Source organism: Oncorhynchus keta, unplaced genomic scaffold (assembly GCF_023373465.1).
Source record: "Oncorhynchus keta strain PuntledgeMale-10-30-2019 unplaced genomic scaffold, Oket_V2 Un_contig_1008_pilon_pilon, whole genome shotgun sequence".
NCBI lineage: Eukaryota > Metazoa > Chordata > Actinopteri > Salmoniformes > Salmonidae > Oncorhynchus > Oncorhynchus keta.
Window position 1 is genome coordinate 10,001 of NW_026277009.1, and position 15,915 is coordinate 25,915.

General features: G+C 45.5%; 1 protein-coding gene across 2 annotated transcripts in view; it reads right to left on the minus strand.

Moving 5' to 3' along the window:
- The window catches only part of LOC127916924 (vacuolar protein sorting-associated protein 8 homolog), a 17,980-nt gene extending 8,773 nt beyond the window's left edge, over positions 1-9,207 (minus strand). The window contains exons 1-5 of one of the 2 annotated variants that reach the window (XR_008096565.1): positions 9,057-9,207; positions 5,160-5,219; positions 2,840-2,947; positions 2,653-2,733; positions 1,845-2,013 (exon numbers count right to left, since the gene is read on the minus strand). Coding sequence is in view for 1 of the 2 variants with exons in the window: in XM_052500234.1 (XP_052356194.1) it covers positions 1,912-2,013; positions 2,653-2,733; positions 2,840-2,947; positions 5,160-5,219; positions 9,057-9,203 (498 nt within the window). In the remaining variant the exon portion in view is untranslated. The remainder of the gene's footprint in view (positions 1-1,844; positions 2,014-2,652; positions 2,734-2,839; positions 2,948-5,159; positions 5,220-9,056) is intronic. The other variant, XM_052500234.1, reaches the window with a different exon arrangement.
- Positions 9,208-15,915: the final 6,708 nt, after the last annotated feature.

A 15,915-nucleotide genomic window follows, 5' to 3' on the forward strand; every position in this document is an offset into this window, starting at 1 on the left:
CTGGTGACCCCCTGAATGACTCCATGTAGAGGTATGGGAGACAGGTGGGAGGGAATCACTGGTGACCCCTCTGAATGACTCCATGTAGAGGTATGGGAGACAGGTGGGAGGGAATCACTGGTGACCCCTCTGAATGACTCCATGTAGAGGTATGGGAGACAGGTGGGAGGGAATCACTGGTGACCCCCTGAATGACTCCATGTAGAGGTATAGGAGACAGGTGGGAGGGAATCACTGGTGACCCCTCTGAATGACTCCATGTAGAGGTATGGAGACAGGTGGGAGGGAATCACTGGTGACCCTCTGAATGACTCAATGTAGAGGTATGGGAGACAGGTGGGAGGGAATCACTGGTGACCCCTCTGAATGACTCCATGTAGAGGTATGGGAGACAGGTGGGAGGGAATCACTGGTGACCCCTCTGAATGACTCCATGTAGAGGTATGGGAGACAGGTGGGAGGGAATCACTGGTGACCCCTCTGAATGACTCCATGTAGAGGTATGGGAGACAGGTGGGAGGAATCACTGGTGACCCCTCTGAATGACTCCATGTGAGAGGAATCATGGGAGACAGGTGAGAGGGAATCACTGGTGACCCCCTGAATGACTCCATGTAGAGGTATGGGAGACAGGTGAGAGGGAATCACTGGTGACCCTCTGAATGACTCCATGTAGAGGTATGGGAGACAGGTGGGAGGGAATCACTGGTGACCCCTCTGAATGACTCCATGTAGAGGTATGGGAGACAGGTGGGAGGGAATCACTGGTGACCCCTCTGAATGACTCCATGTAGAGGTATGGGAGACAGGTGAGAGGGAATCACTGGTGACCCCTCTGAATGACTCCATGTAGAGATATGGGAGACAGGTGAGAGGAATCACTGGTGACCCTCTGAATGACTCCATGTAGAGATATGGGAGACAGGTGAGAGGGAATCACTGGTGACCCCTCTGAATGACTCCATGTAGAGGTATGGGAGACAGGTGGGAGGGAATCACTGGTGACCCTCTGAATGACTCCATGTTGAGGTATGGGAGACAGGTGGGAGGGAATCACTGGTGACCCCTCTGAATGACTCCATGTTGTATGGGAGACAGGTGGGAGGGAATCACTGGTGACCCCTCTGAATGACAGGTAGCGGATGGGAGAATGGGAGGGAACTGGTGACCCCTCTGAATGACTCCATGTAGAGGTATGGGAGACAGGTGGGAGGGAATCACTGGTGACCCCTCTGAATGACTCCATGTAGAGGTATGGGAGACAGGTGGGAGGGAATCACTGGTGACCCCCCTGCTCCTTGATTGAACAGCTTCAGTCCCCCTGAAGAGACGCTCTCCTCTCTGGCTGCTTCTGATCCAGTGACGAGGACGTTGGTCCTGTGTGATTGGACAGAGCCAGCTGCTCTACAACAGGTAGACTGGTGATTAAAAGGTTTCATTCCAGGTAATGGTTCGTAACCTTCCCAGCTGGTTTCAACAGTTTGGTGTTTAGTAGTTGAGGTAACGGAGACGGATTCTTCAGGGGAGAAATTATCTTGTGCAACCTTTTCCCACTCGCCAGCCTAGTCCTGTACTGTCTGACCCTGCTCCATAACCCTTAACCTTGACCCATAAAACTTACCTGACACCCTCTACCACCACTGACCTCTAACCCCTCACCTGTGACCTTTGCCAGTGCTAGGTGATGCCTTCCCCTCTACAGCTACTGATCTATGACCCCTTTTCCATGCCCTATCACCCCTACCACTTTCCAAGCATTACTTCTCAACCCTCACTATCTATCCTACCCACCGCAACTTCTCTACCGTCACCTCTGACATCTGACCCTGACCCCTGACCCTCACCAGTGCCTGACTGACGTTTCCCCGTTGCCAGCGATTTAAAATGGCTGCTGTTGTAGACCAGCTGCACCTCAGCCACGTCCAAGCTCTCCAGCTCCTCCTGGCTGGGTCGGTCCACCACACGCAGCTTCTCCCCACTGTCCATCACCACCAGGGTACGACTGTTGATCCACTGTGGAGGGGAGGGGAAATACAATAGGTGAGTGGGTGTGAAAGAGCAAGAGAGACACAGAGAGAGAGAGAGAGAGAGAGACAAAGGGAGGCAGGGGGTGGAGAGGGATAATAACAGAGAGGCAGGGGGTGAAGGAGAGGGATAATAACAGAGAGGCAGGGGGTGAAGGAGAGGGATAACAGAGAGGCAGGGGGTGAAGGAGAGGGATAATAACAGAGAGGCAGGGGGTGAAGGAGAGGGATAATAACAGAGAGGCAGGGGGTGAAGGAGGGGGATAATAACAGAGAGGCAGGGGTGAAGGAGAGGGATAATAACAGAGAGGCAGGGGTGAAGGAGAGGGATAATAACAGAGGCAGGGGGTGAAGGAGAGGGATAATAACAGAGAGGCAGGGGGTGAAGGAGAGGGATAATAACAGAGAGGCAGGGGGTGAAGGAGAGGGATAATAACAGAGAGGCAGGGGTGAAAGAGAGGGATAATAACAGAGAGGCAGGGGTGAAGGAGAGGGATAATAACAGAGAGGCAGGGGGTGAAGGAGAGGGATAATAACAGAGAGGCAGGGGGTGAAGGAGAGAAGAAGAAAGAAGACATGTGGCCTGTAAAGAAAGACAGATCCTGAAGTGACATCATGCGGCACTTACATTCAGACTGATGATGTCACAGTTCAGCTGCAGATGTCTTTGCTTGATGACATGGATGGTTCCGGTCTCATCCTTCTTCACCTGGACACAAACAGTCAGTCAGTCAACAACAACAAAAATCTATTGTTATTGTTTACTAAACAATGAATAATGGTAACCAGGAAGTAAACAGGAAGCGAGGTGTTACCAGCAGGAAGTGTACGGTGTCTCCTCTGCAGAATGCCAGGACGGGGTTGACCACCTTCTGAACGGGGACAAACTGCCAGGCCAGCTGGGGAACACTGGTTGGGTCCGTCTGCAACATCAACAACAATAGACAGCTCTTATTCAACAACAATAGACAGCTCTTATTCATCAACAATAGACAGCTCTTATTCATCAACAATAGACAGCTCTTATTCATCAGTGTCCCAAATGGCACCCTATTCCCTATAAAGAGCACTACTTTAGACCAGGGCAAATGACGTCCCCATTCCATTTATAGTGCACTACTGTAGACCAGGGTGCCATTTCTAGCCGTTCCAATACGACAGCCAATCCACAATGAGTACTGTGGTGTATAAAACGGTTGCCAGGGTGTAGAGTGTATCAGTGAGGTGGGTGCTACAGACTGGTGGAGGATGAGGTGAATAACCCTAATACGAAGAACCTAAACAAATGCGCAAGGGCCCAGGGGCGACGGTTTAGGACCAAGGGTTTGTTGGAACAAAAGGGTTCTCCAACAATGTCCTCCAGCCTTTACAAAATCAGCCCTTTATATTCTGTCTGCCTGCTGTATGTGAACAAAACCTTATTACTGGCACTACCACAGTGTATGATGAAGACTGATGTACTTTAATCAGTTCAGCAAATAGCTGAATCTTTATACAATGGATAGAAATTACAGGGCCTTTCTCCTGTTCTGTTCCTAGCCAGGCAGCGTCTATAGTGCCACCCCCCCGCAATCTCCTGTTCTGTTCCTAGCCAGGCAGCATCTATTGTGCCCCCCAGAGAAGGATAACGAGAGAGAGAGAGAGGAAGGGTTGTGGGAGAAGAGAGGTCAGAGAAGGATAACGAGAGAGAGAGGAAGGGTTGAGGGAGAAGGGAGGTCAGAAAGGATAACGAGAGAGAGAGGAAGGGTTGAGGGAGAAGAGAGGTCAGAGAAGGATAACGAGAGAGAGGAAGGGTTGAGGGAGAAGAGAGGTCAGAGAAGGATAACGAGAGAGAGGAAGGGTGGTGAGGGAGAAGAGAGGTCAGAGAAGGATAACTAGAGAGAGAGGAAGGGTTGAGAGAAGAGAGGTCAGAGAAGGATAACGAGAGAGAGAGGAAGGGTTGAGGGAGAAGAGAGGTCAGAGAAGGATAACGAGAGAGAGAGGAAGGGTTGCGGGAGAAGAGAGATCAGAGAAGGATAACGAGAGAGAGGAAGGGTTGAGGGAGAAGAGAGGTCAGAGAAGGATAACGAGAGAGAGAGGGGAGGGTTGTGAGGGAGAAGAGGTCAGAGAAGGATAACGAGAGAGAGAGAGGGAGGGTTGTGAGGGAGAAGAGAGGTCAGAGAAGGATAACGAGAGAGAGAGGAAGGGTTGTGAGGGAGAAGAGAGGTCAGAGAAGGATAATGAGAGAGAGAGGAAGGGTTGAGGGAGAAGAGAGGTCAGAGAAGGATAACGAGAGAGAGGAAGGGTTGAGGGAGAAGAGAGGTCAGAGAAGGATAACGAGAGAGAGGAAGGGTTGAGGGAGAAGAGAGGTCAGAGAAGGATAACGAGAGAGAGGAAGGGTTGAGGGAGAAGAGAGGTTAGAGAAGGATAACGAGAGAGAGGAAGGGTTGAGGGAGAAGAGAGGTCAGAGAAGGATAACGAGAGAGAGAGGAAGGGTTGAGGGAGAAGAGAGGTCAGAGAAGGATAACGAGAGAGAGGAAGGGTTGAGGGAGAAGAGAGGTCAGAGAAGGATAACGAGAGAGGAAGGGTTGAGAGAGAAGAGAGGTCAGAGAAGGATAACGAGAGAGAGAGGAAGGGTTGTGGGGGAGAAGAGAGGTCAGAGAAGGATAACGAGAGAGAGGAAGGGTTGAGGGAGAAGAGAGGTCAGAGAAGGATAACGAGAGAGAGGAAGGGTTGAGGGAGAAGAGAGGTCAGAGAAGGATAACGAGAGAGAGGAAGGGTTGAGGGAGAAGAGAGGTCAGAGAAGGATAACGAGAGAGAGGAAGGGTTGAGGGAGAAGAGAGGTCAGAGAAGGATAACGAGAGAGAGAGGAAGGGTTGAGGGAGAAGAGAGGTCAGAGAAGGATAACGAGAGAGAGGAAGGGTTGAGGGAGAAGAGAGGTCAGAGAAGGATAACGAGAGAGAGGAAGGGTTGAGGGAGAAGAGAGGTCAGAGAAGGATAACGAGAGAGAGGAAGGGTTGAGGGAGAAGAGAGGTCAGAGGAGGATAACTAGAGAGAGAGGAAGGGTTGAGGGAGAAGAGAGGTCAGAGAAGGATAACGAGAGAGAGGGAGGGTTGTGAGGGAGAGGGGGAAAGACCTAGATGAGAGAAGAGGTACCTTGCCATAAGGAAATGTCATCCACACTTTGAGAGAAGGCTTCAGTCCGATCACTAGAATCTGAAAGGAACAAGCTCGTGTTGGATTGAAAACAGACAAATATTCTCAGTGGAATTGAAGAGTAAGACAAAAATAACAATAACAATGTTAACTGTAGAGTGTCAATGTAGTGTGTAGGGTATAGGGAGGAGTGTATAGGGTGTAGTGTGTAGTGTGTAGTGTATAGGGAGGAGTGTATAGGGTGTAGTGTGTAGTGTATAGGGTGGAGTGTATAGGGTGTAGTGTGTAGTGTATAGTGTATAGTGTATAGTGTATAGTGTATAGGGTATAGTGTGTAGTGTGTAGTGTATAGGGTATAGGGTATAGTGTGGAGTGTATAGGGTATAGGGTATAGTGTGGAGTGTACAGGGTATAGTGTATAGTGTATAGGGTATAGTGTATAGTGTGTAGTGTGGCGTGTATAGGGTATAGTGTGGAGTGTATAGGGTATAGTGTGGAGTGTATAGGGTATAGTGTATAGTGTGGAGTGTATAGGGTATAGTGTATAGTGTATAGGGTATAGGGTATAGTGTATAGTGTGGAGTGTGGAGTGTATAGGGTATAGTGTATAGTGTATAGGGTATAGTGTGTAGGGTATAGTGTGTAGTGTGGAGTGTATAGTGTGTAGTGTGGAGTGTATAAGGTATAGTGTGTAGTGTGTAGGGTGGAGTGTGTAGTGTGTAGTCTGTAGTGTATAAGGTATGGTGTGTAGGGTGTAGTGTATAGTGTGGAGAATTTAGTGTATAGTGTGGAGTGTATAGTGTGTAGTGTATAGTGTATAGTGTGTAGTGTATAGGGTATAGTGTATAGTGTGTAGGGTGTAGTGTATAGTGTATAGTGTATAGTGTATAGTGTGTAGTGTGTAGTGTGTAGTGTGTAGTGTGTAGGGTGTAGTGTGTAGTGTATAGGGTATAGTGTGTATAGTATATAGTGTGTAGTGTATAGGGTGTAGGGTGTAGTGTATAGGGTGTAGTGTATAGGGTGTAGTGTATAGGGTGTAGTGTATAGTGTGTAGTGTAGTGTGGAGTGTATAGTGTGTAGTGTGTAGTGTATAGTGTGTAGTGTGTAGTGTGTAGGGTGTAGTGTATAGTGTATAGGGTATAGTGTGTAGTGTAGGGTGTAGTGTATAGTGTGTAGTGTATAGTGTGTAGTGTATAGGGTGTAGTGTATAGGGTGTAGTGTATAGGGTGTAGTGTATAGGGTGTAGTGTATAGGGTGTAGGGTATAGTGTGTAGGGTAGTGTGGAGTATATAGTGTGTAGTGTGTAGTGTATAGTGTGTAGTGTGTAGGGTGTAGTGTGTAGGGTGTAGTGTATAGTGTGTAGGGTATAGTGTGTAGTGTGTAGGGTGTAGTGTATAGGGTGTAGTGTATAGTGTGTAGTTTATAGGGTATAGTGTGTAGTGTATAGTGTGTAGTGTATAGGGTGTAGTGTATAGTGTATAGTGTATAGTGTGTAGTGTATAGTGTGTAGGGTATAGTGTATAGTGTGTAGTGTATAGGTATAGTGTGTAGTGTATAGGGTATAGTGTAGGGTGTAGTGTGTAGGGTGTAGTGTATAGTGTGTAGTGTGTAGGGTATAGTGTGTAGTGTATAGGGTATAGGGTGTAGTGTATAGTGTGTAGTTATAGTGTATAGTGTGTAGTGTATAGTGTGTAGTGTATAGGGTATAGGGTGTAGGGTGTAGTGTATAGTGTGTAGTGTATAGGGTGTAGTGTATAGTGTGTAGTGTATAGTGTGTAGTGTATAGTGTGTAGTGTATAGGGTATAGTGTGTAGTGTGTAGGGTATAGTGTATAGTGTGTAGTGTATAGGGTATAGTGTAGTGTGTAGGGTGTAGTGTGTAGTGTGTAGGGTATAGTGTGTAGGGTGTAGTGTGTAGTGTATAGTGTGTAGTGTATAGTGTGTAGTGTATAGGGTGTAGTGTATAGTGTATAGTGTATAGTGTATAGTGTATAGGGTATAGTGTGTAGTGTGTAGGGTGTAGTGTATAGTGTGTAGTGTATAGGGTATAGTGTATAGGGTGTAGTGTGTAGGGTATAGTGTGTAGGGTATAGTGTGTAGGGTATAGTGTGTAGTGTATAGTGTGTAGGGTATAGTGTGTGTATAGTGTATAGTGTGTAGTGTATAGTGTATAGTATTGTATAGTGGGTAGTGTGTAGGGTATAGGGTATAGTGTGTAGGGTGTAGGGTGTAGTGTATAGTGTGTAGTGTGTAGTGTGTAGGGTGTAGTGTATAGTGTGGTAGTGTATAGGGAGTGTATAGTGTATAGTGTGTAGTGTATAGTGTGTAGTGTATAGGGTATAGGGTATAGTGTGTAGTGTGTAGTGTATAGTGTGTAGTGTATAGGGTATAGTGTAGGGTGTAGTGTGTAGGGTGTAGTGTAGTGTGTAGGATTCAGCTGCAGGGCTGTTTATTCTTCAGCAGATGGTCAGGGGTCCAGAACATAATTACAGATCATTTGTAGACTGCAAATTGACCACAAGAAGCCCAAACAAATATAACATGACTAAAACATAATCATTCAAACCTTACATTTTTAGTACAATCACGTACACTCTGTGGCCAGTTTATTAGGGTAACCCATCTAGTACTGGGTCAGACCCCTCCCTTTGGCTCCAGAACAGGGACCCTAACGCGTGGCAGGAATAGGGACCCTAATAGGGACCCCTAACGCGTGGCAGGAATAGGGACCCTAACGCGTGGCAGGAATAGGGGCAGGAATAGGGACCCTAACGCGTGGCAGGAATGGCGTGGGAATAGGGACCCTAACGCGTGGCAGGAATAGGGACCCTAACGCGTGGCAGAAATAGGGACCCTAAACGCGTGGCAGGAATAGGGACCCTAACGCGTGGCAGGAATAGGGACCCCTAACGCGTGGCAGGAATACACCACCAGCCTTTACCTTTGACCCCAGGCAGGGGTCATGACTGCTTACACCACATCCTGAGTGCCATCGCCATGACGAAACATTCATCAGACCAGGCAGTGTTTTTCCACTACTTAACTGTCTAGTGTTGGGGATGGCCTGCCCACTGCAGCAGTTTGTCCTTGTTTGTAGCTGATAGGACCACGGTGTGGTCGTCTGCTGAGAGAGCCCATCCGTGGAGCGACGACTTGTGTGTTCCGAGAGCCCGTTCAGATGCCATTATTTGCTTATTTGCGGCCAGCCTGTTCGTTCCCACGATTCTGACCATTCTCCTTCAACCTCTCATCAACAAACTGTTTTCGCCCGCAGGTCTTCCGCTGACTGGATGTTCTGTTTGTCAGGGGCGGCAGGGTAGCTTACTGGTTAGAGTGTTTTACTAGTAACCGGAAGGTTGCAGGTTCAAATCCCCGAGCTGACAAGGTACAAATCTGTCGCTCTGCCCCTGAACAGGCAGTTAACCCAGTGTTCCTAGGCCGTCATTGAAAATAAGAATTAGTTCTTAACTGACTTGCCTGGTTAAATAAAAAAATAAAAAAACATAAAACGTGAAAAGCCCAGGAGGCTGTTAGTTCCTGGAACCGATGATCTTACCAAGTGTCTTCGGTCGTTTTGACCATTCTAACGTTCAATCCAACAGTAACTGAATGACTTGATGCCTGCTTTATATAGCAAGCCAAATGACTCACTGTCTGGGGGGGGTGTACCTAATAAACTGGCCACTCAGTGTATCCCTCTCTCTATTATGCGTGGGAATACTAGGGAACATATTTCCACAATTAAAATCATTTGGAGCTGATTTGCTGGTGATTTTACCTTTTTTATTGGTCCAACAATAAAATATTTTAATAAAAATAAGTTGTATTTTTTTTTGCCAAGAAAACAAGGGGGGTCAAATAATTGTCGCCGGTTGGGTAAACCTGGTACAGGGTTTACCTTAGTAAGAGAGGCCATGGCCAGGAGAGAGTACTGTGTGATGGGGTGATCCTTCAGGTCCGGGGCGGTAAGGAGAGGCTCCACATTACACACCTCTCCCTTAGAGCCACTGAACAGACAACGAGACTCACATGTACGCATCCCCATCAACCTCCTACACGCAGAGAAAGAGAGGAGAGAGGAGGGAGGAGAGAGAGGGAGGAGAGAGTGAGGCAGAGAGAGAAACAGAGAGAGAAGGGGGAGGGATAGGGGGAGAGAGGGGGGGAGAGAGAGAGGGGGGGAGAGGAGGGAGGGGAGAGAGGAGAAGAGCGAGGAGGGGAGAGAGAAGAGCGAGGAGGGAGAGAGAGAAGAGGAGGAGAGAGAAGAGAGGAGGGGAGAGAGAGAAGGAGCGAGGAGGGAAAGGAGAGTGAGAGAGAACAAAACAACGAAAGATATAAAAAAACCCCTCACAGACTAACAAAATAAACATAACTCCAGTCCCAAAGTAGGACTGTGGTTCATTAGAACAATATTGAATATCCTATTTCCCCTAAAGCCCTCACATTCTGACATACACACACGCCGTACAGAACAGTGTATGAGTCCCAAATCGCACCCTATGGGCCCTGGTCAGATGTAGTGCACTTTATAGGGAGCCATTTGGGACACACAGCCTTAGAGAAGCCAGAAAACCAAAAAGTACTTCTCCCCTATTTCCATTAATCTGACCTGAATAAGAGAGACAGCTTTGTATAATAATGTCAAACAGAGCAGGGGTCATTCTGTCTCGCTGCAATACCTCATTACACACACACACACACACACACACACACACACACACACACACACACACACACACACACACACACCCTGTCTCGCTGTAATACCTCATTAAAATAATGTACTGTTAGACTGTGGTTACAGACAGTGACAGGGGTGCATGAATGTATAGGAAGACCATGTGATTCACAAAGAAGGGCACCTATTGATAGATGGGTAAAACAAATGAGACATTAAATATTCCTTTCAGCATGGTGAAGTTAATAATTACAATATGGATGGTGTCACTACAAAGATACAGGCATCCTTCCTAACTCAGTTGCTGGAGAGGAAGGAAACTGCTCAGGGATTTCACCATGAGGCCAATGGTGACTTTAAAACAGTTACAGAGGTTAATGGCTGTGTTAGGAGAAAACTGAGGATGGGTCAACAACATCGTAGTTACTCCACAACAATAACCTAATTGAGTGAAAAGGAAGCCTGTACAGAATACAAATATTACAAAACATGCATCCTGTTTGAAACAAGGCACTAAAGTAATACTGCAAAAAAAAAAGACATTACTGAGTACCACTCTCCATATTTTAAAGCATAGTGGTGGCTGCATCATGTTATGAGTACACTTGTCATCTTTCAGGATAAACCCATACATGTAATGTAGCTAAGCACAGGCAAAATCCAAGAGGATAACCTGGTTCAGTCTGCTTTCCACCAGAAACTGGGAGATGAATTCCATCCACAACCGCCCACACCAGACGTTAACTCTAACCTCACCCGACCCTAACCTAACCTAACCCGGCCCTAACTCTAACCTAACCTCACCCGACCCTAACTCTAACCTCACCCGACCCTAACTCTAACCTCACCCGACCCTAACTCTAACCTCACCCGACCCTAACTCTAACCTAACCCGACCCTAACTCTAACCTCACCCGACCCTAACTCTAACCTAACCCGACCCTAACCTAACCTCACCCGACCCTAACTCTAACCTCACCCGACCCCTAACCTAACCTCACCCCTAACCCTAACCTAACCTAACCCGACCCTAAACCTAACCTCACCTGACCCTAACTAACCTAACCCGACCCTAACTCTAACCTAACCTAACCCTAAACCCTCACCCGACCCTAACCTAACCTAACCCAACCCTAACCTAACCTCACCCGACCCTAACTCTAACTAACCTAACCCTAAACCTAACCTCACCCTAACCTAACCTAACCCAACCCTAAACCTAACCTCACCCGACCCTAACTCTAACCTCACCCTAACCTAACCTACCTCACCCTAAACCTAACCTAACCCGACCCTAACTCTAACCTCACCCGACCCTAACTCTAACCTCACCCGACCCTAACTCTAACCTAACCTAACCCTAAACCTAACCTCACCCGACCCTAACTCTAACCTAACCCTAACCCGACCCTAACCTAACCTCACCCGACCCTAACCTAACCTCACCCGACCCTAACTCTAACCTCACCCGACCTAACTCTAACCTCACCCGACCCTAACCTAACCTCACCCGACCCTAACTCTAACCTAACCCTAACCTAAACCTAACCTCAACCCTAACTCTAACCTAACCTCACCCTAACCTAACCTAACCCGACCCTGACTCTAAACCTAATTAAGTGACCCTAACCCCACCAACTCTAACCCCACCCGACCCTGAACTCTAGACTGTGATGATGTATTTAGTGAATATTTAGGCCTGTTGAACAGTAGACTGTGATGATGTATTTGGTGAATATTTACCCTGTTGAACAGTAGACTGTGATGATGTATTTAGTGAATATTTAGGCCTGTTGAACAGTAGACTGTGATGATGTATTTAGTGAATATTTAGGCCTGTTGAACAGTAGACTGTGATGATGTATTTAGTGAATATTTAGGCCTGTTGAACAGTAGACCTGATGATTTAGTGAATATTTAGGCCTGTATTTACTGTGATGATATTTAGTTTAGGCCTGTTGAACAGTAGACTGTGATGATGTATTTAGTGAACCTAACCCTGTGATGATGTATTTAGTGAATATTTAGGCCTGTTGAACAGTAGACTGTGATGATGTATTTAGTGAATATTTAGGCCTGTTGAACAGTAGACTGTGATGATGTATTTAGTGAATATTTAGGCCTGTTGAACAGTAGACTGTGATGATGTATTTAGTGAATATTTAGGCCTGTTGAACAGTAGACTGTGATGATGTATTTAGTGAATATTTAGGCCTGTTGAACAGTAGACTGTGATGATGTATTTAGTGAATATTTAGGCCTGTTGAACAGTAGACTGTGATGATGTATTTAGTGAATATTTAGGCCTGTTGAACAGTAGACTGTGATGATGCATTTAGTGAATATTTAGGCCTGTTGAACAGTAGACTGTGATGATGTATTTAGTGAATATTTAGGCCTGTTGAACAGTAGACTGTGATGATGTATTTGGTGAATATTTAGGCCTGTTGAACAGTAGACTGTGATGATGTATTTAGTGAATATTTAGGCCTGTTGAACAGTAGACTGTGATGATGTATTTAGTGAATATTTAGGCCTGTTGAACAGTAGACTGTGATGATGTATTTGGTGAATATTTAGGCCTGTTGAACAGTAGACTGTGATGATGTATTTAGTGAATATTTAGGCCTGTTGAACAGTAGACTGTGATGATGTATTTAGTGAATATTTAGGCCTGTTGAACAGTAGACTGTGATGATGTATTTGGTGAATATTTAGGCCTGTTGAACAGTAGACTGTGATGATGTATTTAGTGAATATTTAGGCCTGTTGAACAGTAGACTGTGATGATGAGTGAATATTTAGTATTTAGTGAATATTTAGGCCTGTTGAACAGTAGACTGTGATGATGTATTTGGTGAATATTTAGGCCTGTTGAACAGTAGACTGTGATGATGTATTTAGTGAATATTTAGGCCTGTTGAACAGTAGACTGTGATGATGTATTTAGTGAATATTTAGGCCTGTTGAACAGTAGACTGTGATGATGTATTTAGTGAATATTTAGGCCTGTTGAACAGTAGACTGTGATGATGTATTTGGTGAATATTTAGGCCTGTTTACTGTGATGATGTATTTAGTGAATATTTGCCTGAACAGTAGACTGTGATGATGTATTTAGTGAATATTTAGGCCTGTTGAACAGTAGACTGTGATGATGTATTTGGTGAATATTTAGGCCTGTTGAACAGTAGACTGTGATGATGTATTTAGTGAATATTTAGGCCTGTTGAACAGTAGACTGTGATGATGTATTTGGTGAATATTTAGGCCTGTTGAACAGTAGACTGTGATGATGTATTTAGTGAATATTTAGGCCTGTTGAACAGTAGACTGTGATGATGTATTTAGTGAATATTTAGGCCTGTTGAACAGTAGACTGTGATGATGTATTTAGTGAATATTTAGGCCTGTTGAACAGTAGACTGTGATGATGTATTTAGTGAATATTTAGGCCTGTTGAACAGTATTTGATGTATTTAGTGAATATTTAGGCCTGTTGGACAGTAGACTGTGTGTATTTAGTGAATATTTAGGCCTGTTGAACAGTAGACTGTGATGATGTATTTAGTGAATATTTAGGCCTGTTGAACAGTAGACTGTGATGATGTATTTAGTGAATATTTAGGCCTGTTGAACAGTAGACTGTGATGATGTATTTAGTGAATATTTAGGCCTGTTGAACAGTAGACTGTGATGATGTATTTAGTGAATATTTAGGCCTGTTGAACAGTAGACTGTGATGATGTATTTGGTGAATATTTAGGCCTGTTGAACAGTAGACTGTGATGATGTATTTAGTGAATATTTAGGCCTGTTGAACAGTAGACTGTGATGATGTATTTAGTGAATATTTAGGCCTGTTGAACAGTAGACTGTGATGATGTATTTGGTGAATATTTAGGCCTGTTGAACAGTAGACTGTGATGATGTATTTAGTGAATATTTGGGCCTGTTGAACAGTAGACTGTGATGATGTATTTGGTGAATATGTAGGCCTGTTGTTACAGACTGTGACAGTAGTGAATATTTAGATGATGTCTGGGCCTGATATATTTCTATTTAGGCCTGTTATAGTCTGAACCACCATTCTGTTTACCAAGTGGGCCTGTCTTTGCAGTCTGGGCCTGTTATCTGGGCCTGTTATCTGTGTAGTCTGGGCCTGTTACTGATTACTCTGTTGTAGTCTGGGCCTGATATAGTCTGTTGTAGTCTGGGCCTGTTACAGTAGTCTGGGCCTGATATAGTCTGTTATAGTCTGGGCCTGTTATAGTCTGTTATAGTCTGGGCCTGTTATAGTCTGGGCCTGCTATAGTCTGGGCCTGCTATAGTCTTATAGTCTGGGCCTGCTATAGTCTGGGCCTGCTATAGTCTGTTATAGTCTGGGCCTGTTACAGTCCGTTATAGTCTGGGCCTGTTATAGTCCGTTATAGTCTGGGCCTGTTACAGTCCGTTATAGTCTGGGCCTGATATAGTCTGTTATAGTCTGGGCCTGATATAGTCTGTTATAGTCTGGGCCTGTTACAGTCTGTTATAGTCTGGGCCTGATATAGTCTGTTATAGTCTGGGCCTGATATAGTCTGTTATAGTCTGGGCCTGTTATAGTCTGTCTGTTATAGTCTGGGCCTGTTATAGTCTGTTATAGTCTGGGCCTGTTGCTACTATTGTTATAGTCTGGGCCTGTTTATAGTCTGGGCCTGCTATAGTCTGGGCCTGCTATAGTCTGTTATAGTCTGGGCCTGATATAGTCTGCCTACAGAATTATAGTCTGGGCCTGCTATAGTCCTGGGCCTTATAGTGGGCCTGCTGTAGTCTGTTTGTCTATAGTCTGCTATAGTCTGGGCCTGCTATTTGTCTTTATAGTCGGCAAACAGCCTGCTACAGTGTTATAGTCTGGGCCTGATATAGTCTGTTATAGTCTGGGCCTGCAACAGGCTATATGTCTGTTATAGTCTGGGCCTGCTATAGTCTGCTATAGTCTGTTATAGTCTGGGCCTATAGTCTGTTATAGTCTGGGCCAACATATAGTCCGTTTAGTCTTTGGGCCTGCTATAGTCTGCTATAGTCTTATAGTCTGTTATAGTCTGTTATAGTCTTGATGTGTTTGTATTTGGGACGCAACAGCTACAGAATGTCTTTATCTTTTTGATGTTTTGTCCCGTTTGTCTTTTGTGGATGGCAACAGGCTACAGAATGTCCTGTTTGTCTTTGTGGCCTGGCAACAGGCTACAGAATGTCCTGTTTGTCTTTGTGGACGGCAACAGGCTACAGAATGTTCTGTTTGTGTCCTGTTTGTCTTTTGTAGACGGCAACAGGCTACAGAATGTCCCTGTTTGTCTTTTGTGGATGGCAACAGGCTACAGAATGTCCTGTTTGTCTTTTGTGGACGGCAACAGGCTACAGAATGTCCTGTTTGTCTTTTGTGGACGGCAACAGGCTACAGAATGTCCTGTTTGTCTTTTGTGGACGGCAACAGGCTACAGAATGTCCTGTTTGTCTTTTGTGGACGGCAACAGGCTACAGAATGTCCTGTTTGTCTTTGTGGACGGCAACAGGCTACAGAATGTCCTGTTTGTCTTTTGTGGACGGCAACAGGCTACAGAATGTCCTGTTTGTCTTTTGTGGACGGCAACAGGCTACAGAATGTCCTGTTTGTCTTTTGTGGACGGCAACAGGCTACAGAATGTCCTGTTTGTCTTTTGTGGATGGCAACAGGCTACAGAATGTCCTGTTTGTCTTTGTGGATGGCAACAGGCTACAGAATGTCCCGTTTGTCTTTTGTGGACGGCAACAGGCTACAGAATGTCCTGTTTGTCTTTTGTGGACGGCAACAGGCTACAGAATGTCCTGTTTGTCTTTGTGGACGGCAACAGGCTACAGAATGTCCTGTTTGTCTTTTGTGGACAGCAACAGGCTACAGAATGTCCTGTTTGTCTTTGTGGACGGCAACAGGCTACAGAATGTCCCGTTTGTCTTTTGTGGACGGCAACAGGCTACAGAATGTCCTGTTTGTCTTTGTGGACGGCAACAGGCTACAGAATGTCCTGTTTGTCTTTTTTGTGGACGGCAACAGGCTACAGAA